A 25,097-nucleotide genomic window follows, 5' to 3' on the forward strand; every position below is an offset into this window, starting at 1 on the left:
ACAGTCCCGGGCATGGGAAAGAGAGAAATCTAGTGTGGGAGGGCTTTCCATGGAAAGATGCAAAGGGAAGAGGTAAGAAAACACAGCAAAGTCAAGTTCGTGAGAAATTCCAGCTGATGTTCATGAGGATTTATGAGCAGCTTACTAGTATTCAAAAGCAAAGACAAGGGCTGCCATGGTTAGAAGTAAAACTAAGAACTGAATCTTCAACACCTGATTTAGGTAAGTAATTCTTAACACTTATAAAAATCTCTTAGAGGTTAATGAGTTTTCTTGGAAGAGGGAGGACTGTAGCAGACATAAAAATTCTCTCTAAAAGGGTACATGAAGATTCTTTAGGTGTGCAATTCCCCCTCCTTTATCAAATTTTCACCTGCACAACAAGGATGCTCATCCACATACTTAAGCAACTTTAGTCAGAGTCACAGAGGTACTGATATCCCCCATAAACCCTTCATCTGGCATTCCAATCAAATCAATCAAGATTTTTAAGAGATTAGGCCTGAATTCCTCTCCCTTAATCCCCAACCAACTCACTTGTCGCCCTTCAACTCCTTTTCTTTTCCATATATTATATTAAGTAGGATTTTCTAGACCTCAGAAATAATTGATTTTGTGTGGCATATATTTTCAGGGATTCAGTCTTCAGTGCCTAACAAAACCAACTCAGGAACCTGGGACTGGTTTCAGTAAGACCTGCATCTCAATCATCTCCCTAGGACTGGGAAAAAAGAACACACATTCTCTAAGAGCAATTCTGAACTCCTATGCATCTACAAACAAAGAGGTGAGAAGAATAAATATAGAGGTAGGCAAGAGGGCAATTTGTAGAATATAACAGAGACCAAGGAACTAATCAAGGTCACACAGAATCAGAACCTAAAAAATTGGGTGAATGGTCAGTGTACACAGTCAGAAGAATACTCAGGCTGTAATAAATGCAATAGGGAGTCAAAGCTGTGAATAGTACAGGGGGACCAGGTAGCACTATCATCACAGAAGAAAATATCTAAAATAGGTTTTCTTTCTTTTCTAATGGTGACAGAACTCCTGAAGACCAAAGAAGTGAAATAAGAAATAATTAATGTTTCCTTAGAGCATAAAAAAACCCCAAAGTACCAGGATTTAAAACTCCTAGGCTCCTGCCTTAAATTTTAATTTGCAAGTCATGATAGTGGAAACATATTATTTTCTCTGTATTTCCTGCAAGCAGCCAGGAGCAATCCAATTGCAATACAACTAATTTAGTTGCTGAACCAAAGAAAGGGTTTAGAGCCTAACTAATGAGATTTGCAATGCCTGGAGTTTAGGCAACTTTTTACCACAGTCACCAAGAAAAGGGCAAATTTACCTGCTGGCAATAAGAAATGCCCAGCATTATAATATAAAGCTCAGGTAACTGATCCAAGCTAGTCCTTACCACCCAGACCCAGTGCCTGGAACAATTCAGTGGCAAAAGATCAGTGTCACTCAGATCTTTTTCTGGAACTTTGCCAGAAGACGTCCATGTCTATTTTTTGACATGAGACAGATAAAGGAGGGAGCAGCGACAACTTTTCCATAGCTGAGTGGTTATAGCAGGTGAAATTTGGGTTCAATCTTCTGATAGTGATGGAGATATCAGAACCCCCTAACCTTAGTCCCATAGGGATGAACCCTTCAAATTCAGCCTTGAAGTGGGGCTGGGAAAGGGAAGCTCACTTTTCCTGGCACTGTTTAGAAAAGTGGTTTTGACACCTCTGTTACTTGGCAATGGCAGGAAGAAGCTCCAAGCCAACAGATGATCCAAGGCTGATGTTAGTCTGAGCAAGGAGCATCACCATCTGGAAGAGCCTGGGACAATGACAACAGGCAGGATTACACTTTTTACCAAAGACAGAAGCAGTAGCAGCCTGGCCAGGACCGGGCTCACATCCTGAGCTGGGCTGACTCCCAGCATGTAATTTTATCTAATCCCTAAATGCTACCGAAACATCGTATTTTCTTCTCATGCCGTGACTGTAAAGAATCTGAAATAAATGTCGTATTTTCATATTTTTCTTGTTACTGCAAAAATGACAAGAATCGTTCTGTTTTCTTGGGGAACGATTTCCTCTCTATCTGGAGGTTTTGCCGTCCCGGTTCCCCCGGGGCGCCGGAAAGCCCGGGGGGGCTTGGAGCGCCGTACCCAGCTCTCCCAGTGCGGGCGGAGGCGCCAGATTTAACAGTAAAAAGGCTCCGTAAGTGGGAGAGCAGCGAGCGCAGGGCGGAGGCGAGCCCGGAGGGCACCGGAGCCGGCCGGGGTGCGAGCTGCCCGGGGCTTCCCAGCCTCATTCTCCCCGGAGCTGGTGTCAGGTATTGCGAGGAGGGGTAGGGGCCCGGGAAGGAGATGGCTGGAGGCTTTCCAGCCCCGGCTCACGCAATGCTAACTCCGCACGCAACGGGGAGGCGACAGCCGGAGGAGGGGAAGCTCTTCGGCTTCCTCAGCCGCTAAGATGCAGGCGAGACTTCGCCTCCCGACAGCGAGAGCTGCGAGCCCGCCCGCCACCTCCTCCGCTAAAACTTTTGGCCCCGGCCATAAAAGCGTCCGCGGCTCAGCCGCTCCGCTTGGCGAGGGCCCAGGGGCAGCTGGCAAATAACTGCGACCCCTCAAGCCAAAGGACGAGCCAGGCAACAGCGATTTGCCAGCGGGGCCGTCCGCGTCCCGCCCGCACCGCGCCGCGCACCGCGGATGCCGGCAGGTTTAAAGCCGGGAGTGGCAATGCCAGGCGCCCAGAGGTGACGGCTCCGGTTCCGGCTGAGTCTGAGAACAGCGGGCCGTCCTCTCCGCGCCCTCTGAGCCGCTCGCCTTTGCTCCCTGCGGCGGGCTGGGCTGGCCCCGTCCAGTCCCCGCAGGCCAGCAGGCGGGTGGGAGGGAGAGAGAGAGGGAGGGGGCGCAGCAGCCCGCTCACTCCCGGTCCGCGGAGCTGCTCAGGGCAGGTGGCTGCCTTGGGGCGAGAGGGTTAAAGAGCTCGGAAGGTGATAACTGCGCAGGGATCGGGCGCAACTGGCATTTGCCTGCACATGACCTGCCAAGCTCCGGGTGACAGGTACCGGGGCTCTTAATGAGTTTCCCAAAGGCTTGGATCTGAACGCCGCCGTCGCCGCTCTCCTCGGAGCCGCGGCTGTCCGTTAGTGCTGCCGCCGGCTGCACAGCTCCTCTCCATCCTCCTCAAGGTCTCGGATGGAAGCAGTGTGCAACAGGTCAGTTCTGCTACAGGAGCCCGCCGTTTATTTCACCCCTTCATCCTCTCGCTGCTTCTGGGAGGCTGGAGCGGGTGATGCCCGGGCACGGGGATGGGAAGCGGGGCCAGTCAGCACTGCCACGCTGAGTCCTCAGGCATCCTCCGCCGCCCATCCCCGGGGCGGCAGACTGCCAGCCTGCGATGCCGCGACGGGCCCGAAGGCGCGGGGAGGAGGGAAGGGCTCGGGACGGAGAGAGCTCCGTGGCCGCGTGCGTTTCCCCGGAGCAGCGGGAAATTCCGACAGTGGGGCGGGTAACCCGTTTCTCGCAGGGGCTTTTTCGCCGGGGGAAGCGAGGTGCAGCGCCAGAATTAACCTGTCTCCGGCGCACAGCAATTGCCTGCATCTGCGGAGGCTCGACAGCCGAGAGCACCCTTCTGGTTTCCCCTGTGCCTCTCTCGGCCGTGACCTGTTGGATCTCTCGCTGAAAACTTTCCCTACCGGCGGAGAGAGAGCAGCGGCCCCTCCGCCAAACACGACTTCGATCTCTTATTAGGAGCTTGCCACTTGATTATCCCTTGTTTTTCGCACAGGATTCGGGGGGCTTTAGGCACACGAGGAGCGCATAGGAAGGACTTGCCCGGACTCCAAGAGCTGGGACAGCTGCCGAGGCTCATCTCCACCACACCAGTGGGCTCCGTCTGGGCTTCCCCTTACCCGCGGGATCTGAAGGTCCCCCCACGCCGCGGGGACGCTGCCCGCTGACCTTTCTCTTTCCCTTGCAGCATGGCCCTCGAGAGGCTCGGGGAAGCGCTGCGCGGCATGCCCCCGTTGCAAAGCTCCCTCCTGCTTCTCCTCTGCCTGCTCGCCGCCATCCACCTGGGCAAGCTCCTCCTGCAGCATCAGCAGCGCCGGCGGCAAGGCCAGCGCCGGGCACCGCCGGGCCCTTTCCCCTGGCCCCTGATCGGCAACGCGGCGCAGCTGGGCAGCGCCCCGCACCTCTCCTTCGCCCGGCTGGCCAGCACCTACGGCGCCGTGTTCCAGCTGCGCCTGGGGCGCTGGCCCGTGGTGGTGCTGAACGGGGAGCGCGCCATCCGCCAGGCCCTCGTCCGCCAGGGGGCCGCCTTCGCGGGCCGCCCGCCCTTCCCGTCCTTCCAGCTGGTGTCGGGCGGGCTCAGCCTGGCCTTCGGCGGATACTCGGAGCTCTGGAAGCTGCACCGGCGGGCGGCGCACGCCACGGTGCGCGCCTTCTCCACGGGCAGCCCCGCCACCCGCCGCCTGCTGGAGCGGCACCTGGTGGGCGAGGCGCGGGCGCTGGTGGCGCTGCTGGTGCGCGGCAGCGCCGGCGGCGCCTTCCTCGACCCCTCGCGCGTCCTGGTGGTGGCCGTGGCCAACGTGATGAGCGCCCTGTGCTTCGGCCGCCGCTACAGCCACGGCGACGGCGAGTTCCTGCGCATCGTGGGGCGCAACGAGCAGTTCGGGCGAGCGGTGGGCGCCGGCAGCCTGGTGGATGCGCTGCCCTGGCTCCAGCGCTTCCCCAGCCCCGTCCGCGCCGCCTACCGCGCCTTCCGCGACCTCAACCGCGACTTCTACGGCTTCGTCCGCGGCAAGTTCCTGCAGCACCAGCGCAGCCTGCGCCCCGGGGCCGCCCCCCGCGACATGATGGACGCCTTCATCCGCCTGCAGCGGGAGCAGCCGTGGCTGCAGCTCGAGCACGTGCCCGCCACCGTCACCGACATCTTCGGCGCCAGCCAGGACACCCTCTCCACCGCCCTGCAGTGGCTCCTCATCTTCCTCATCAGGTATGTGCCGGTGGAGGCGGCAGCAAACTGGAGCGCCCGACCGGCCCGGGGTAGGGGGGACATGCGATCCCGCCCGAGGTGCGAGCGCCCGCCAGCCCCGGGGGACTGCGCCGCATGGGCAAAGGCGCTGCTGGGAGGGCTCCTGCCGCCGGCCCGAGCCAGCGCATGGAACTCCGGGTCCGGGCATAGCCGGGGACGCGGCCCCGGCAGGGACCCGCCGTCGGGTCGCGGGTCTGCGAGACCGGGCAGCGCCGGGTGCCCCAGCGGCCTCCGATTAACTAACACGGAAGCTCTGGGAAACCTGCCAGAAAGAGATAAGGAAGTATAAAAGAAAATAAATCCCACCCTACTCAGGCGGTCGGGTTATGGTGCATAAGAAGAGGCTGGCAGAAAGGCAGCCGAGTAAAACCCGAAAGTAACAGATTTTAGCAGGTCAAGATCAAGGAGATCATAGGAACAGGATAACAACTGCTTAAGCGCGATAAAGAGTTCGTGCACCGCTTTACAAACCCGCTATTATGCTGAGCTGCCGCTGTGTGTGCCTTCCTTGCCATTGCGTGACTGGGCAAGGCAGACCCCTTGGGCAGCCGGCGGGAGCGCTGCCCTGGCACCGATCTGTTTGCCGGGGAAATGCAGAGAGGGAGGGTGGTTTAGGAGAAGGTGCCATTACACCGACTCTCTTGCCTATCCTCGCTTTTTCTTTCATCGCCTGCTTAATTTGTAGTCACATGGAAACATTATCTACTCAGTCGCTTCTTGAAAAACACACAAATATTTAACACTCCAGCTTAAGGGTGTGATGCCCCAGTGTTCACGTAACTTTTGGGTTTCTCCCAATTTCTCATGTTTGCCCAGCATTTGACATGAGAGTCTGCTGCAGGAGAAAAAAGCAAAGATGCAGAAGCCAAACTTGAATACTTTAAGCAGATTAAGGCTCCTGGGCAGAATGTATGCTTTTAGACAAGTAAAAGATGTATTAACATTTTGATCTTGTTTGGTTACTGTGTAGCCCTCCAAATTGTCCAGACTTCAAGACAGTTATCTTTAAATACATTATAGGGAAACATAATATGATATTAATTAGAAAATATCTTCTCAAACTAAAAGTTGGAACCTCATAAAGCCATTCTGATAATTTAATAATTGGGATTTTTTTTCTAGTTTAGAAACCTGCAGACTTTCAAAGGTATGAAATGTGTCTAGTGATAAATTCCACGCTAACTTCTAAAAGTCACATACAGAGTTGGAAAATCAAATTCTTGTTCCCACAGAAAATGCAATGCTTAGAAGAGACAAGTAATTCTAACTTTAGAATTAATTTTCAAAGTTGGATCAGAATATTCAGTTTCAGCACACTTTAGGTTATTGTTATTTTTTATGTTGAGAATCAGTTACATGGGATATTAAAGGACAAACTGAACAACTCTAAAATTACACCAGTACATGGGAAGTTTGTTTTTTTTCTCTAAGTTTTCAGCTGAGGTCTACACATTTAAACCCTGCTCAAACTGCATTATTCAGGATAGCGGTGAGATTCTGTGAAAAATGTTTGCAGCAAGGATTATTTGTAAGAAAAATTATTTGAAAGTGTTATGTACGCACACACATCTTGCTTTAAATGACAGGTATCCGAAAGTGCAGGCTAAAATGCAAGAAGAAGTGGATAGGATTGTTGGAAGAGACCGTCTGCCATGTGTTGAAGATCAGCCTCACCTGCCCTACATCATGGCTTTCCTGTATGAATCCATGCGTTTCAGCAGCTTTGTGCCTGTGACTATCCCACACGCCACCACAACCAACACCTTCATCATGGGCTACCTCATTCCCAAGGACACTGTCATCTTTGTCAATCAGTGGTCAGTGAATCATGACCCAGCAAAATGGTCCAACCCAGAGGATTTTGATCCAACAAGATTCCTGGATGAGAATGGGTTCATCAATAAAGATCTCACTAGCAGCGTGATGATTTTCTCATTGGGAAAGCGTCGATGTATTGGAGAGGAGTTATCCAAGGTACAGCTCTTTCTCTTTACCTCCATACTGGTGCATCAGTGCAATTTTACTGCTAATCCAAATGAGGACCCTAAAATGGACTTTACCTATGGGCTGACCATTAAACCTAAGCCGTTCACTTTGAATGTTACGCTCCGAGATACGATGGAGTTGCTTGATCAGGCTGTCCAAAGACTGCAAGCAGAGAAAGCAGCCAGTGAAAGTCAGCTGTCAGCAAATGCTTAAGCAATAAACCTTGCATCTACAGATAATCCCCCTCTCTCTTTTTAGATTTATATAACTCATAGCTTGTTCTGGTGGTATTTTTGGTACATAGCCAATATTACATGCTATAAAAGCAGGAAGAAAAGTTGCACAAGGTATAATTCAAGTAATCTTTTTAATTCTAGAAGGAGAGCCAAGGGAACAATATATTAAATGATAAAACATATGCAATTTGAAAGTAAGCCTTTTCTTTTCTAGCTTGTTCACAGAAGTTGTCAATGTAAAGTGCTTTTTATCTACTGACTGGTTGGAGCATCTCCAGGAACTGTCTCTATAATCCTTTCCATGTCTCCATGCTCTCTGCCTTAACTCTAAGTTTGCCTTCAGTGACTCCACATTCAGAAGTGAAATCACTTATTAAAAAACAAACAAAACCAGTTGCTCAGAAAACTGCAGCCTGCTTCTGAATTTACTCTGCTGGAAACTACCATAGGCTCATGGCAACTCTGGTGTTCTGGCTGCTGGGATGTACATTAATGCCTCGATAATAAGTGTTCGCAGGATTTTTGGTAAAATGGCAATGTAAAGTCTTGCCTTCAGCTTTCCAAAGTGTTTACATAAATGCCTAAAACAATAAAAGTCTTGCTTGTAAGCATGTTTGAAACTAAAATTCATGTCTTACATGAAAATTAGTAGAATGTTCTACTATAGTAACTTTCCACAAAGTTTTGAAAGATCAGAATTTTTGTCACTAGATGGCAAGGGTGATACAAATCATATGCTAACCTGTTCATTAGCATATTTACGAACAAAGTAAGTATTTGAATGAGATTTATAAAGGTATAGCTGAACTTTTTGTTTCTTTAGGAAGGAGTTAATACAGCTGTCCCTAAGCACATAGGTAAGTCTAGTAAAATCCACATTGGCCAAGATAGACAGAAGTGAGACTGGGGGGGTTTATATTAAAATATTATTGCCACAAGCTTCAAGCAAAGCACACAGCAAATAATACCTCTACTCACTAGTCATTCTGTTAGGTTGAGTTAAATAGTATATCTTAAAATCAACTATGTACTTTTAGCACAATTTGTTTGGAACAAAGTCCCAGAAGGAAAATAAACATTACATGTCCTAATTAAAGTACCCATTAACTGAACAAAAAGTTCTTTTACAATATTTGTGAGGCAAAGTTCATAATTTTTCTTTTTAAACACCCCTTATTTTAAAGTAAAGCACACATGAAACTTTATGATGTGGAACCTCCAGCTAATCTTTGTTTCACAAAGCTGCAAATTTCTCTAGAAAGCAAACAGCCCTATGTAAATGCCTGATTTGAAAAGTGGTGGGCACTTCTTTGGAGCTGCAGATTGCCTTCAATTACATATGAAATCCATCAGACATGAGAGTTCCTCACATGACTTGCTGTGCTCAGCCAGGGTTACAGTTATCAGTACCAGATAAGGTATTAGCAGAGCTAGAAAAACAAGGTTACAGTGCTACACAGTGAAGTAGCTCTACTGAGACCTAAGCAAGTAAGGATTTGCACTGTGACTTCTGATAGATGGCCAGTCTCAGTGACGCTGGCAGTAGGGACAGAGCTCCTACTGGCACTGGGAAGAGCTGGCTTAACACAACCCCGATCTTACCTACAAGTTTGCTACTGATTTAAAAAGCCTGAATCAAGCCTGCAAGCACTGCTCTATAACCCCACACAGTACTAATGTACCTGCTTAAAGTCTCTGGCTTCGTATGGTATCTATTATCTGGTTTAGAGCTAAAAAAAGCTTTCTGCTACATACACATGAAGTGACCTCAGGTGTTTTTGTGAATTACATGCAAGTTTGTGATATCCCAGAACTTAGCCTATATCTGTGAAAAGCTTTATAAGATACTCAGCATTTTCATATGGAGATCTACATTAGATCAAATGCTAGCATGACAATTTTTCTTTTACTTTTGTAAGTGCTGTTATTAAAAGAAATAAAGTATGTAACCTATAGCTGAATCGCTATTCTAATGCAAGGATAATCAATTCATATTTTAATAAAAAATGTCTTTTGCAATTTTTTACCTTTCCAAAAGCTGTAACTATGCATTGGCTACTAGTGCAAAATCCATCCACACTGCTCAGGTCAGTCAAGAGGTTACATGCTATATAGCTGTTGGTCACATAAAGCCACATGTACTCTGCAAAGTTATTCAAATTTAGTAGCACCTATTTAGAATGTATGCAGTCATTTAGCAAGCTAAATTCTATGGTAGTTTTGAGATGTATCATTGTGTTCCCAAAATATTAAATAAAATTATTCTTACACTACCCTGCTTAGTTTATATACAGCTTTCTAACATCAAGATAAAGAAACTTAAAATTATTATTTCTGATTTGGAAAGTATTATTCTTTTAGATATTTGTTCATATACTTTGCACCTTTTTACCATTCCTGGATTTTAAGGTTTTTCCTCCATGCTGCCCTTACAGTTCTCAGGTCTGTCGGCCTTACATACCTTGCCATCTGTTTTCAACTTCCTAATGCTCCTTGCTAAGAACATCCCCTGCTGTTTGCCTCAGCATTGATCTGAATTCTCCCGTGTCTTCTGCTTTTTTCTATTACCTGCAGGCTGAGGAGAAATTAACAATCTCCTCTGCTATGCCCTTCCCTCTGGCATTTAATTTTGCTTCCACCTTCCCTGTTTTCAAGCCCACAGACTGGTTTTCCTTTCTTTTTCCCTCCCATATATAGTGCTGGCATCTATATACTCCTGACACTGGAGCACTGACCAATTTGTGCTCTTTTAGCCTGGCTATATAGTCAAGAGTGCCAGGAATGGAAATCTCGGGGCCGAACAGGCCTTGACATGCCCTTGCAGAGCAACCTCTCACAAAATGAAGGCAATCCCATGGTGAAGGGTGGCTGTTACTGCAAATGTAAAGCATTTCTTAATGATGAAGTATCTTCCCCACCCCTTGGTCTTCTTTTCCTCAGTCTGCTACACAAGCCTGCCTGCTTTAGAGCTGTCTTAGAAATGACCATGCTTTCCCTAACCCCAAGGGAGTGGAACAAGATCCGTGTGAGACGGGAGGCTGAGCAGACTGATGAGCAGTAGTTTCCTTCTGATTTGAGATATTTTCAGCTGGAGTTTCTCCCTATGGGGGCAGGATCTAAGTTCAGGCTGAGTTGGTGAAATCAGGATCACAAGTTGAAGACAACTTAGGAAGTCCTCCTAGGAATTGCCAAGGGCCTGTGGAGTAGGTGTAGTGTCCAGAGATAGGCTGTGCAGTGTGTAGATGGCATGGGCTGGCCAGTGGGACAGCGCTGATTCACAGCAGGTGTCCCTGGGTAAAAGCCAAGAGTACCTCCCTCACCAACCTGTGACTGGGTCACCACAGCAATACTAGACAAATACAAGTTGCTCTTTCTTCATGAAGAAAAGCAGGAGGAATCTAGGCAGCTGTATTCAAGGCAAGAGTTCTCCTTTAAAAGTCTTCTTGCTCAGGTTATAGTGATCTCAGTGGGTTGGGAAAGCCAAATGTCATCTAATGCTTGCTTTCTCTGTATATGTGCATACTCACACACTCAGCCTACCTCCCAGAATTCTAACATCCTTTATTCAGGTTGAGATAAGGTATTAAAAAACCAAATCAAACACCATAAGAAGCAAAAAAGCCCGTAAGACCCCAAAACAGGAAGCCTGGACTTAAGCATACATTTCTTGCAGAGCCAGTAGCTGTCAGACCACCCCACTACATAACAAGGAAGGGGAGCAAGTATAACTATTAGTAGCTTACGGAGTTGATATGGGATATGTTTATTCCAGTCAAGTGTACCATTACATCCCTATGAACCCAATGGAAACTTGCTGGCTTCAGCAGGAGTTGGTTCAGAGCTGCTGAAATCCATACCAATAATACAAAAGACTCATCAGAGCCTGAGCGACAAGCACTGCTGTAAAGGTGGGGGGGGGGGGGGGGGATGTCCAGGATCTATGCAACAGCTATTGGTACCGGCACAGTCATGGCTCAATGCAACTAAATGCAGTATCAGTCAGTTTTGCATCAGACCCAGTAGGTTTTGTGAGTTTCAGGGACTGATGCATAAGTCTGTCTGTAGGAAATCGTTTCAGAACATCCAACCAGAGCAGAGATTAGGCAATTGGGAACTCACATTTTACCTGAGAAAAGTTGAGGAATTAGCCTTGGAAAGTAAACAGTTAACATTTGCCTTTGCCACATCTTTAATTTGGTTAAACATTACTCTGATCTTTCATTTGCCCAAACAAATTCAGCTTGGGATGCCACTGAAAGTGAATCTGACTTTCTTAATGAATGAAGAGAAGGGCTGGATTCTGAATGGTACTGTTATTTTGGTGTACAGTACAACATGGACACAACGATTCAAGTTTCAACAACTTCTTTGCTGTTTACCACCCTGCATTTCTGCAGCTGATTTTTTTTTCATGTTTCAGTCACTTGTACTCAGACCAGGCCAACTCACTTAAGTGTCAGGCGAAACAAGCTCAGTGTTAAGCACAGACTGTGGGACTCCGATTCAGTCAAAGAAAAGAAACTGAGTGTTTCTAGCCAGGCAGACACCTGGGAAAGAGCTGGAGAGAATGTAAATAATTCTTTATCTCTCTTGTTCTCACACTGTTTATATTTAAGTTCTATCACTGTGCGTCAAGCGCTCTGCACCAATGCTGTGGATTGTTTTCACTTCAGAACCAATGGATTTGGCCTTTGTGAAGCTCTGTATAAAAGAGCAGTGTATTTTGAATAAATCGGAGTTTTACTCTCAGCAGCCTTCTGAGTGAGTCTTCTCATTCCCATCCTGCCTCAACAGCGACAACAGACAGTCTGGAACATTTAAGACATCTGCAGCTGATGCTTTGACAGCCCTTCTTTTGGGCTTTTTGGCAACTTTTCAGACAGCTTCATGAACTAAAAAATTTGTTGCTCGGTTAGTGTTGCCCTATCCTTCAATACTTAGAGCAGATCTTGCTCCAGCCTGAAAGCACAAAGTTGGGCTGCCCAAATCAGGAAAGATGTCTCAAGTCCCTGTGCTCTGGGTCTTTGCTGAATGTCTGGGGACAGCAATCCATCACTATAGTTAACTCAGGAGATACAGGATGCTCAGGCATTTCAAGTGCACATGGGTGGAGACAGGGAGGGGAGTGGATTCAGAGGGAACTCATTAACGGTGCATAAATCAACTGCTGAGCCATTTGCTGGAGTGGCTGAGAGCTGGCAGAGGAAAATATATGTCTGGACTGCAGCAAGATTTCAGCTGGGAAGGAAGTATGCACAGGGTCTCTGATTTCCAGGAAAAGAGAAGTAGTGATTTACATTGTTTGTAAATACACATACAGATACAATACGCCAGGGTTAGGGTGATAAGAATCCATATGGTATTAAAGATAGTCACATCAGCAGCAGGGAATATCAAACTGAAAGCATCAGGACCAAACTTTACCAGCCTGAAGACAGGATGAGTGTTTTTCTGAAAGCTTTGGAAAAAAAGGATGTCCAAAATGTAAGTCGTGACTGCCTGTTAAGTCAAATAATGGCTCTGGGAGGCAGCAAACATTGAAATGAGAGCTGAGGAACTAAACACAAGGGATTGGCTACAGGATTTGAGAACAAAACATGTCTACAACAAAAGGTCATGGATAGTCTGTCTTTCTCCTCACCTTGGCATCCCCAGTACCTGAGAACAAGGGAAGGAAGAGACAGCCCAGCTGCAACAGTTTGAACACCTTTGGGGAATCTTCCGCTTGACATTCAGACAGAGCAGTAGAAGAAGCTGGCACTACACCAGAGAGAAACACTTCTGATCTAGAGGATCTGTTCAGAGCAGTTCAGTGCCATTTATTTGAGCAAGCCGAGCAGGAAGAGTTTGGTATCAGCTGGTTATTCTCACACTATAATTTTGCCTTCAGCTCTAACTAGGCTTGCTCGACACCACCCCCACCCCCCTCCCCCCCAGGAAAGAATGGCATATATATTGTGGCACGCTCCAGAACTAGGCTTTCTCTGGTATTATTGGTATATTTTCAGTTGTGTCTTAGACTAGGCTTTATTTCCACAATCTCCCTTCTCCCAGCCTGACCTCTGGTAAGAGCATAACTGTTATCATGCAGAAACAGGCTTCTAAACCTCTCATGATAACAAATGGAATTTCACATAATCACATTTTCTCAGCTAAAAATAACAAAACACCTCCCCTATTTAGACTGCTCTGCTCATCATAGTAGAAGTGGACATGTGGAGTGAGACATCTTGCTCCCAGTACAAAAGCAAGATTCACCAAGCAAGACAAAGTTTGACTTCACAAAGCAAGTATGGTTTGCAATTTTCTACAGAAGAGCATGCAACAATACCCCATGCTTCTTTTATGCTTTGTATTCTGTGAAGTATTTTCAAGCTACAGTTCAAAAATTTAATCCAACTGTATATCATCTTTTCAATTACACTTTTTCACTCTACAGAGGAAAAGCATAAATTATGAGGCTGTTAATCTTCTGTGGTTCAGAAAATCTAGATAATTCAAGTTTTAAAAATAGCCACCAGAAAGTAAACTAAAACTTCACAATAATTACCCTAACGAAAAAATGTGGCTCCTAAATGAACCTTTGTCTCATTGTAACAAAGCTCATTTTCCTTCCCTTAATTTACATGTACTGCTGCTGGGACACAGCGTTGTGCTACAACTTGTTCCAAGACATAACTCTGTTCATCTCTCTGTTTCTGGCAGAAGAGAGCTGAACCTACACTTTAGAACAATATACCCTGCAGGGAAACTTTCTGAGCAGCCCTTCCAGGTGGCATAGAAACAAAAGAGAGGTATTTTCCACCAGTTTTATCTGGATAAGAATTCTTTTTCTCATGTGCCTAACATCCTGCCCAGCCAGCATCTTCCCAGTATGTGAGGAGCACCAGTGCTACAGTGAGCTGAGGGCAGATCAGTAAGTGGGGCTTTGGCCAGAAACTACATAAATAGCCTTCTTAAAAAAAAAAAAAATCAAACAAGGAAGAATTCCCATAAAGAAGGGAAAGAAAAAAAAATCCGGAATAAATAAATATTTAAATTGACAAGGTTCTCCACAGAATTACAAGGTAGATCCTCCAGCAACATCATACCTGAACTGAAATTTTAAACAAAAGAATCCCTGCTCCTGATGGCATTAAGACTGAGATATTTAGCACCTGTGTGTTCAGACTTACAGCACACTGACAATCTTGTTTTCTGCATTTGAAGGTTAAGGTAATTTCCTTGAAGTCATCAGCAGAGACAGAATACAAAACATTTGTCTCACAATGTATTCACTATATAATGCTGTTCAAATATCTTCACACCTTACTTAAAGCCAGCAAGATTCCTTTCCTATCTTCACAGGGGATCTCTCACCCTAATACAATACTTTTCTTCTTGAGTAAATAGCTCTAGCCTGTTCCCAGAGTTAAGTGTACACAGTAGTTTTTATTGAGTATAAAGCCATAAAACTGCTCAGCAGAACAGAAAGGAAAGTTCCTGGAATAAATAGATGCTCCATCAATTGTCTGAATGACTGAAACAGTGAAAGCAGAAGAGATGCATGAGCTTGGATACTAATCTTAACTTTTGCTCTCAAGAGGACAGATTGCTTTCCCTAGGATTTATGAAGAGCCAGTTAATGAAGTGACTGGACTTCTTTAGCTCTTTTTATAGCCCCAGACTGTGTTGCCATTAGCATATAACATTTTGCCTAGCAAAAATCCAGTTAGCACAGCTTCCTGCATTCTTACATTCATATACAGCCAAGGTCTTTATGTAATTATGAACAAGTTCCTCCCTGAGGATTTGTCATCCCTCTCCTTTCTTCAGAAACTTCCCTGAAATACACTCATATCTAAGTGGCAAAAGTCAATTATCTCACTTAACTCAAGCCAAAGTTACTAATTTTTACTTTTCTGACAAAGGCACTCTGCCTTCTGGGGAAATCCAGCTAAGCTTGATCATATGCTAATAGAAGCAGTTGTTCTTCAGGGTCACTAGCAAAGAAGATTCTCTGTGTTCAGAGGAATAAGTATAGGGAAAATTGGGACAGTTGAGAAGTGAGAAGAACACATCAGGGGAGAAGAAATAACAGGCCAAAGAGAATAGAAAGAAATATTTTATCCCATGGAGGAGAATGAAAATAGAGGAGAGAGAACATGAGCAGCTGTTAATGGTAATTAGCCCCATCCCCACTACAACAACTCCCCAGGGTACCCTAGGGAGCACAGGTGTGACACCCTTGCAAAGGGCAGTCCATGCCATTTGCCTGTCAGCCAGCCTCCTTATACCAAATATATTCAGGTTATTGATGTGTCATGTCCTGCCTTTACTGCTTCCACACCAAATGCTAGAGAAATGTATTTTCTTCTGCCCTGCTTAGAAACAGAAATGTTAAGCCACAGAACATCATTGGTGGTGCAGTTAGATTAGGAAAAAAACAATACTCTTATGCTGGTGGGACATTTCTTAGGGATTGAGGAAATAAGCCACACTGGTTTAGCTAGATCATGTTGCACAGTTTAACACAACTACCTGATGTCACAGAATCAGACTGGTGGAGATGAGAAGGAACCTCTGGAAGTCATCTGACCTGGCAGCCTGATGAAGCAGGGCCTCCTGGCGCTGCTAGTCATTCTACCTTCATGTTAATAACAGCTACCCACAGTGCTATAAGCATTTTCCTTCAGACTTTTTTACAGTAAACACATAGCAAATTTATTTACCACTGGTTCACTTTCCTTTCTTCTTAAAGTTAAGCCCATATGGGTATAACCCTGGGAAACACATTGCTGTCCCTAGGAAGTGTTTTTCCACAGCATCCTTCCCCACTCCTACTGGATGAGAAAATCTCTCCCTTCACTTTCTTTAGGAGGGATCCCCACAAGCAGGAAGAGAGAAAGGCCATATAAGACAGCATGAGTGCCCATCTCCTGCTGTTTAGAAGGGGATTTAATGGGATTTTATGTGCGTTTGCTCCCTGCTTTATTTCCACAATCATAACAGAGAGGATCTCTCTGTCTAGAACAAACTGTCAGAGACTTCGCTCCTGCTGAACTGAGCCAGTAAGTCATTCATGTCTTCCCCAGATGTTTCTGTTTTCTGAACTAACAGGAACCACATGTACTCCTGGCTCTCCCTGAAGGTCTGGGCCAGCACAAACAGAGGAGGGGGGAATTCCCCACTTGACTTCAGGAACCAGGTGCCTGCAGGAGCAGGGTTGGTCCAGGATGCTTGGCAAGTGAGGGCTCTAACAAAGAACTACTCTCAAACCACTGGGAAGAGGGCACACAGGTGTGACTAGCTGTTGAAAATGCCTCTCATCTTCAAAAGATTTTAATCCTTTTACACTTCTAAATAGCACTTCAGTGTCTTTGATTCTTGTAGTATCAATTAAGCACTACCTGCAGCAAACTTACCTATGGCAGTAGGTGAAACAGCCATGCAATTTAAAACATGGATAATAAACAGTAGTGCCCTGTTTGCTCACTGAGTTTATAATGTAGAAGTCTGTATTTATTGTAATGGTCATCATGTAATCAAAGAATCTAAGTCTTCCCCTTAGCTTTTTAAAAACCAAATACCTTGTAAAATACTGTATCTATTCTCATGTTTCCAAATATCAATACAACTATTGTCAATACACAACATGTCTTCAGTCAGACTTTGTGGCCAGGCTTTAAGAAAGGAAAACCCACAGAGCAACACATCTGCAAACACCTAAATCCCTAATCTGGCCACTACCTTTTACTGACTTTTTTTTTTTTTTTAATTTACTGCATACTGGAAATTAAGTTTTAAATATAGGAAAAATCTGAGCAAGGGAATTCAGGCCACTGAATACACTTCAAAAATAACTAGGAATTAAAACTCTACCTTTTCCTTTTCAGTGTTTGTTTTGTGGGTTAGAATGTTTTCCTTTGCTCTCTCATTCTTGCATAGATATTGGTCAAAATCACTTGCAGAATGCATGATTTCCCAGGCTCCAAAAGCATTATATTTAGTTATTAAAAACAGATATCAAAACCCTACTTCAAATTTTTAGAGTCTTTTATCCATCACACAAAAGCAAGTGTTTACAGATGCTCACCAAACCCAGCATGCTTAAATTGTGCCACAGAAGTGATCTCCAAATTTATAAGGAGGTACATCATGTTTTCAGCTTAAATGCATGTGGTTTATTGCCTTTTAGTTCTGACTACTAAATAGCAGCACAATTTGAAAAGACAGGCTTCAGAGACATATGACTCTTGGGTAGATGTATTTCAGTAGCAGGACAGGCTTACACAGTCTGGAAAGTAGCCCAGTGTTTTTCTAGGATATTTCTTTTCCTTTGTCTAGCTTTGGCCAGACTATATATATTTTTACTATTGCTTCTTTCAAGGTACTGGCCCTCAACCTGTGTTCAGTGAAAGGCTTGGACTCCTAGTAAGATCCTATGAATTTCTCTACTGAAACTTTAACTCCCAAGTCTTCACAAAGGCACTCAGACATGAGTAAAGAACAAATTAGAGAGAATCACATCCCTACGCTGGTTTATAAGAAAATAAAAATCAGACCACCCTAATTGTGATTCTGCATTTGCAGTTTTCAACTTTTGACATAGGACCACAGGATCCTTTTATACACACTATCAGCGAACTTCTCTGCCAATAGCCTGCAAGGCATGACAAAGCCACATTTTTGTCCAGGAATACACAAAAACATGGGGTTAAAGTTCATAATTAAGTACAGCTCCATTCCATATCCAGTGATCTTAATGAATATCAGTAAATTTCAAAGACTGACAGGATACTTTCTTCTCCCAGATGAGCAAAACAGATTCCAGGAGAAAAAAAGAGCTCGATTTCTGCCTCCATGCCCCCAAGAATTATTATTATTTTTAATGAAACACATTGAAGGTCCACACTGCTGTCTGCAACTTGGCTTATTTTTAGCTGGTAATGTAGTTAATAAAAACCAGCTACGAACCTCATCCTGCTTTAGAAGCACATCTTCAAAATTGGACAGCTCTGCTAAAGTCATTATAAAACAAGATTTTAAGATACATCTAAAAAGCCATAAACCAAACTGTTCTTAATATGTCATAAAGACTATTTATCTATGCGCATGCATTGAAACATCTGACGTTGCACTTTTCCATTTATAGGGAAAGCAACACTGTCAGAGAGACCACACATTATGTCACATTTAGTACCTGTTAGGAAAATTTCAGCATGATTTTAATTATTTCCAAGCTTGGTAAATCCCTTTCTGCCTCCTGCTGGAAGGGTTTACATCAATTAAAATGGAGTATCCTGTAAACTGTTTAAATGCCTAGAAAACTTAAATTTGCATTCTAGTTAGTAAATTCTTCTCCTTTTAATTGTCCAGCTACAGCCTTGGACACGACAACATAAAATGCAGTTTCACAGGTAGCAGAGTACCTAGACTGCCACCCAGATGTCTCTGTATTGCTCTCAATACCTATGATGAATTGTTTGTGTTCCTACAGAGTTATCCTGCACTGACAGAAAAGCCAAGAGAGAGCAGATTGGCCACTTGGCTGCAGTGACATCAGACTCAGCTCCTTCAGCATTTGTATCTAAAGAGTAAACTTCTGGAAAAGGTGGGACCATGAACCTGCTATCCTACATCTATGCTATGAATTTGTTCAGAAATTTGCACATGCAAAACCAAACACATTCCTTCATCTTAGAATACCATCTTCAGGAGGCAGGACTATCTGGGATTCTGCCCACCCGGACCCCAGGGAAGAGCTCAAACAAGGAAAGACAGATACAGATGACTACACAAGAGGAAGCAACACCTTTGCTGCAAATAATATGGGCACATGGGCCAGGAAGAGAGGCCTCACACTCCATTTTTGGATCCAAGTCTGGTGCACCTGGACATATAGTGGTGTATCATACCCTTGATAATCAAGGAGCAAGGCTTAGCTAAAATATCTCCCTCATGTTGCACTACTCACAGCATTAGAGCCTATAGGCTCTTTTTTTCAGAGCAGAAATACACAGCCAGGTGTAAAGCAATAAGTCACTCTGGGACTTGCAGCTTTAAGAAGTCCAGCATTAGAGGTTTCCACACACAGTTATCCTGGCAGAGGGAAAAATGGAGTTATGACCAGCAGAAGAAATTCTGCTGTTGAAAGCCAAGCTGGGATTTGCATTCACTGATCTGCCCCTCATATCAGGGTCTGCAAGGCACAGGGGACAGCAAAAGGCACTTACAGGAATATATAAGAAAGAAAACCTCTTTGTCCCCTTCCAAAGAGACCTCAGCATTTCCTAGCAAAGGGCAATCTTCACCTGGAGCCAGACATCTCCCTGCTCTTCAGTCTGGCCAGCAAGATGAAACCTGAGAACTTAATCCATTGTAAATTTAAAAGGTACGTGTTTTAGTTATTAATAAGAACATTCCAGGGAGTAGTAGCGTTTGTCCATACAAGCTGGCTAGGACAAAAACCTTAAACATTCTTGCATGTCCTAGTTCGCAGCTGGGATGCCCACCTCTTCTGACAGAACTTATTCTGCTAGCACAAGCTTTGTTCTTATTTCTCAATGAAAAAAAAATAGGAATAATGAGATCACCATACTCTTTTATACATTTTTTCCCTTTGCAGAAATAAAAGGGCAGATTTATGTTTTATTTCATACTGCATTCCTATTTGGAAAAAGACACACATATCCTATTAAGCAGCCTCATGCTGCACTAGGACTAAACACTCTTCTCCCAGTGTGAACAGATCACATAGATGTTTTGATATCACAGCAATGGATCATGTGAAGTTTCCTTGGTTCTGGATGCTGCAAGTACGCCGAAGCTTTCTGGGAGTAGAGGAAGGGTGTTTGTTACCAAGGAAATTCAACTGGTCTTTACAGTAACAGAGGATGGATTACACGAGCAGAAAACTTCAGGTTATGCCTAAGCACAATAAACACCAGATGCTTCCAATACATTTTTGCTTCACCTCAGGGTAGGGTTCCCAAGTTTTCAGGACAATTGGCCCTAGAAGTCCTTTAGACACCTAACTCCCATGTAAAAGGAGGACAACCGCCTGCCCGAAGAAATCTTTCTGTGAAAGCTTTAATGTAAGGAGATACAAGTACCCCAGTTGAGTTTCATATTGTTGCAGGAGGAAAACAAAACTTTTACAAAGCCTTTACAATAACTAATCATTGAATAAGGAGTTATTTCGATAGCAAAACGTTATATTGCCAAACATCTTCCACACAGATGAACATTAGCATTGTTTCTCCCTTGAATTTCAGGAACTAGTAAATAATGCTGGGGCCAATTCCCAAACACAAGGTGATTTTAGTAGATCAACTTGTTTGGGACCAACCCAGAGTTACCAACAGATAAATATAATCCCTTAAATTATACAACACTGGTAATGTCTGACAAAATCCAAGCGTAAAACAAACTTAGGGTAGAGCACTTATACACCAAGCAAGGGCAATTATGGGATTTAGAGGCAGAAAAGTCTCTTCATTCCCAAATGGCAGATACATCAGTTTCTCCAATAAAGGGGCTCATTGCCAGGTATAGAGCATGGATGGACCAAGAACACATAACAGGGTGCAGACACATATGCTGTGCCAGGCATTTGAACAGGGAAAGCTGCAGACCCTGAAGGGAACAACACCATGAGCTACACTGTGAGATGCCTTTATTCCTTCTGCTCCTTGCATGGCCTGGAATCCCAAGCAGATTAGTGAATTTCAGTCCACAATCTAGAAACAGAAGAGCTAATTGGTGTACTGGTGTTACCAGGACATCAATGCAGCCAAGCCCCTCACCAAACACCTCTGTCTTGTGTTTCCTGTAACCACAAAACTTATGTGTGCATTTCAAGTCATAGCCCTCACAGCAAGCCCAGCCCTTCCCTAGGGAAAGGGATGGGTGTTAAGGAGGAGATCCTAGGGAAGTTCTTTGCTAATCACATTTTCAGCTCCAGGAAAGTGTTTATGTCCCCCGGCAATCTTTTCAACAAGATTGCATCTGAATGCCAAAAATTAAGGAAATGAAAAATGACTAAAGAGCAAATTAAAATCCCATAGCATTTAATTGTGGAATCAACAAAACGTTGTGTTCCTGGAACAAGCACTGTGCCCCAGGCACCTCAGCAGCTGCAGCCCGCACTGAGAGAGGCTGAGTCTCCCCAGCTCCCACTGTCCCAGCCGAATGACAGCTGGGAACACACGAGACTCAATGCAAAAATCCTGGTACGTGCCAGGGGTTCTCCTTCCTTTCCTTTTTAATGTTTGCAGCACTGTCTTGAGCGTGACTGACTAGAACAACGGAAACAATGGATGTGGCTTCTGCAAAGCAGCACACAGTCACAGGGCTGGTGACTCAGTGGCTACCTGTTTCCTCCACAGGTGTCCTTGCAGGCTGATCTGCTTATTAGGATACAACTACAGGCTGCCATGTGATCTCTGTTTAATGGAAGCATAGTCACGGTGCATTTATATATTCCTTTAAAAATTTAATTGATGGACACGCCTCCTTGCAAATCAGTTTCAAGGAAATGTTAAAGCTACTTTCATGAGGGGGAAAAAAGGTCAATTAATAAGAAAAAAATTCAAAGTTAACACATTCATTCTGATATTAATATGATTTTTCTTAAGTTCTTACTGTATTATCATTATGATAACATTGTGCTGAAAACTGTTTTCTTTCCTACACCAGAAAATCTGAAACCGCAGCTTTTGTGATATGAAAAATCTAACAGCAAATTCCATCTGTGCTGAAAGACCATGAGTATCTCTAAGGCTGCCCTAATGGCTGCAATATCAAGAATTACTCAACCTGTCCGAATACGAGATACATCCTTCTGAAATCTGTCAATAACAACTGGAAAATCTATTATGTCATTGGAAAAAAAAGAAAACTTGGACTTGAGCAATGGGATTGCTTTTTACCCAAGTTTCCACATCACCTGTATTTTATTTTAATTACATTGAGCAACTAACTGCACTTTCCCACATCTCTAGTGAAAAAAAATATTTTTGTAGCTTTTATAAGATTCTGAAAAAAGAGATGCTCCACTCAGTTGCAAAAGCTGATCCTAGAGATGAGAAGAGACCCTATCTGATAAAACAGGTAAGTAATTGCAAGTATGACCAACTCAGTAAACACAGCATTACCCCCGCCTCAGTTATACGTACTGCATACACTAAGCATTAAATATATTGGAGGCTGTACAAAATAATGAAGATTCCAGTGCAGAAATAAAATACTGAACTAAGATTCCAAATTCCTTTGTTTCTGACTGCTGAGTGTCAGAAAAATCAGAATAAAAATCAAAGCCAGCTCCAGAGAGGAGGAGGAGTCATTCACAGAAAATCAACATAATAAAAATAATTTGTCAAAACCCATGGAAACTGAAGTCCTGGAGATGCACACAGCTCTGCTGCAGACTTAAGTTTTGTGGACACTTTCCCTTCTGGCCACAGGGCCCCAACTGTCTCAGGTCAAACCTACTGACAGGCTCATAGTTCCTGCTGAAAGTTCTGCCCATACACTTGGCTGAAAAAGCACTTCATGGCCCCTGCAAAGCTGCCTCTAAAGCTCCCTGGTGTAAGGTTACATTTTGACTTTTCCTTACTTGGAATATGACCGAAAATACCACTCGTTTTGGCAAGAAAACTGGAGGAGATTCAGGGTAATAGGGGTGAGCAGACCAGTTATTAGCATCTCAAGAGGAGACGCTCAGGGATGCACTTCAGTCTCCACATACTTAAGAGCTAAGACAGCTTCAGTCTTGCCTGAAATTTTTCTCCCCTCCCCACTCCCACAGGATTTACTTCACTCTTTGGTGAACAAGTACTGAGTTCAGGAAGCCAAAGAAAGTCAAACATACCATAGATGGGTACTAAGCAATCCTCCTTGAGGGTTTCTCTGCAAACCATAATCCCTACTTACAAAAAAAAAGCACCCTCAAAAGACAAAACCCCACCCCAACACATAAAGCTCTCCCCTTCTCCTCAGTCTCCCTTTCAGTCACAGACTGTCTGGAAGCATATAGGATGTTTTGAGAACCATCATCCAGGCGATAGAGAGAGGATTGATGGACTATGTGTTGATTCCTACTGACTCAGTAACCCCTTCATGGAGTTCACAAGCTCACAAGTTCACAGTTGGAGAAGGCAAGGCAAAAGGAATCTAAAACATTAATTTACAACATCTTTTACCTTGTTCTTTACCATCTGCCTGCTCCAAATGGAGCACATATGAGACTTCCATTAGGAGCTGACAGCTCTATATAAAGGTTATCAGGATTATTATCTAGCATTTCCTCTCCTGCACACAGGGTATACTGTCTTCAACAGATATTTTTCCTGTCTTTCCTCTCAAAGGGAGGTCCAACTGTGTGCTGTGGTGCGGGGGCGTGTTTTTTATTCTTTCAGTGTCTGTTTATACCCCCCCCCCCCCCGCTGTCTCTCCCCTTCCCTAGTGGTTAATCTTCCCTAGCTCATTCCCAACCCCCCTCTCTCCAAGATGCGAATGCTCCCTTTCCCTGCCCCTTTTCCCCAGAACAGTCCCTGTCTATTTAGTGAGGCTCAACACCCTATTGGTTACTTTGTGTTACTCCACTGCCTTGTTTTCCCTGAGAGGTTCATGATATGTCAGTCCTGCCCAAAACTCCCCCCCTGCTATTCCCCTATAAAACCTTTTGTCTGCCCCCCCCCCCAAAGTGTCTTGGGGCACGCTGAATAAACCGATTCTGTTCACCCCCAAGTCCCGCGCCGCCTCCATCTGTCCCCGCGCCGACAACTGGGACTGCAGAGCTTCACAGGGGGACCGGCCGCCCCCTCCTCTTCCCTCGCCGCCCAGCACGCCCGAGCTCGGGGTGTCGCGGTGAGAGGGTACCGCGACGCAACACTGTGGCAATTCCCTTTCATGTTTTAACTCTGCATTTATAAGTTATGATATAAAAGGATGTGCAGGCAGAGTCTTTCTCAAGTTTTCACTTCACACATGGATAGAAACATCTAAAAGTTCACAAAGTAATCAAGTTTCTAATTGAAACTACAAAATACAGCAAGTTATACTACTTTAACTCCTCTATTAAATTGATGGATACATCTATCTACACAAATATTTTTGTATGTATATACACTCAAACACAAGAGCTCTGGTCTCCATACAATTTCTGCTCATGAAATTACAATTCTGCATTCACAACCAGACAGAATCCACAGCAATCCTGCCAGAGTAAATGCGGTGCAACACAGAAATCAGAAAGTTGCAATGCAGGTGAAGCCAGTCAGCCTGTTTACCCTCTGTCGGTACCACTGCGGACACACTACGCATTTGCTTCTGTTCTGCTGCTCGTGGTTTGACATAAGAAAAACCCCTTCATTTAAGTTCCTTCTCTGGCCTGAATTTAAAGAATAAATAACCCCCCAACCATTTAGGAAAGACGCGGCACCCCTTTGCTTTTATTTAAGGCTGCCAGCTCATGAAGCGGCTCTCAGGCGGTGGCACCAGCGTTGCGCTCCCCCTGCAGAGGCTGCGGACTCGCCCTGCTCGCCAGCAGCAGCCGCCGCCTGCCTGCAGGACCGTCGGGGGGATTTTAACTGCGCCCTCTAAGCAGTTTTGGAAGAAATGGAATGAACTACCGGCAGTTAAAACACATCCTATCCCACAAAGCCGAGCTACAGCAGTGTTTTCACACTGGTGTCCGGGCTCTATTTGAGAACACATTTACAGTAACAAGCTCTTACCACAGGAAAACGGCAGCTCATGGGCAGTGCATTTGAACTCTTTTTCGCCTTGTCTTTTTCCATATAAATTTAAGTTGGTGAACATGAACAAACACATCTTTTGAAGCAAGGAA

General features: G+C 44.8%; 1 protein-coding gene across 3 annotated transcripts; it reads left to right on the forward strand.

Moving 5' to 3' along the window:
- Window positions 1–3,087: 3,087 nt before the first annotated feature.
- Window positions 3,088–23,943, forward strand: CYP1B1 (cytochrome P450 family 1 subfamily B member 1). 3 transcript variants are annotated; one of them, XR_012055157.1, is made up of 5 exons: window positions 3,088–3,222; window positions 3,987–5,003; window positions 6,629–7,016; window positions 18,744–19,637; window positions 21,944–23,943. XR_012055157.1 is itself a non-coding variant. In XM_030268472.4 (3 exons), exons 1-3 carry the CDS (start codon window positions 3,203–3,205, stop codon window positions 7,239–7,241), a joined length of 1,650 nt encoding a protein of 549 aa, XP_030124332.2. In that variant the 5' UTR covers window positions 3,088–3,202; the 3' UTR covers window positions 7,242–12,016. The 3 variants fall into 3 exon arrangements, 1 of the variants encoding a protein (XP_030124332.2); XR_012055156.1 differs by having other exon boundaries at window positions 18,744–18,857; window positions 21,944–23,938; XM_030268472.4 differs by lacking the exons at window positions 18,744–19,637; window positions 21,944–23,943 and having other exon boundaries at window positions 6,629–12,016.
- Window positions 23,944–25,097: the final 1,154 nt, after the last annotated feature.

This window comes from Taeniopygia guttata, chromosome 3, assembly GCF_048771995.1.
Source record: "Taeniopygia guttata chromosome 3, bTaeGut7.mat, whole genome shotgun sequence".
In the NCBI taxonomy this organism is placed as follows: Eukaryota; Metazoa; Chordata; class Aves; order Passeriformes; family Estrildidae; genus Taeniopygia; species Taeniopygia guttata.

Excerpts from the sequence above, each read along its gene's own strand:
- CYP1B1 (XM_030268472.4), top strand. The coding sequence starts at position 3,203 with ATGGAAGCAGTGTGCAACAG. Across the intron at positions 3,223-3,986 it reads ATGGAAGCAGTGTGCAACAG|CATGGCCCTCGAGAGGCTCG; the intron begins GTCAGTTCTGCT and ends TTTCCCTTGCAG. Across the intron at positions 5,004-6,628 it reads CTCCTCATCTTCCTCATCAG|GTATCCGAAAGTGCAGGCTA; the intron begins GTATGTGCCGGT and ends TTTAAATGACAG.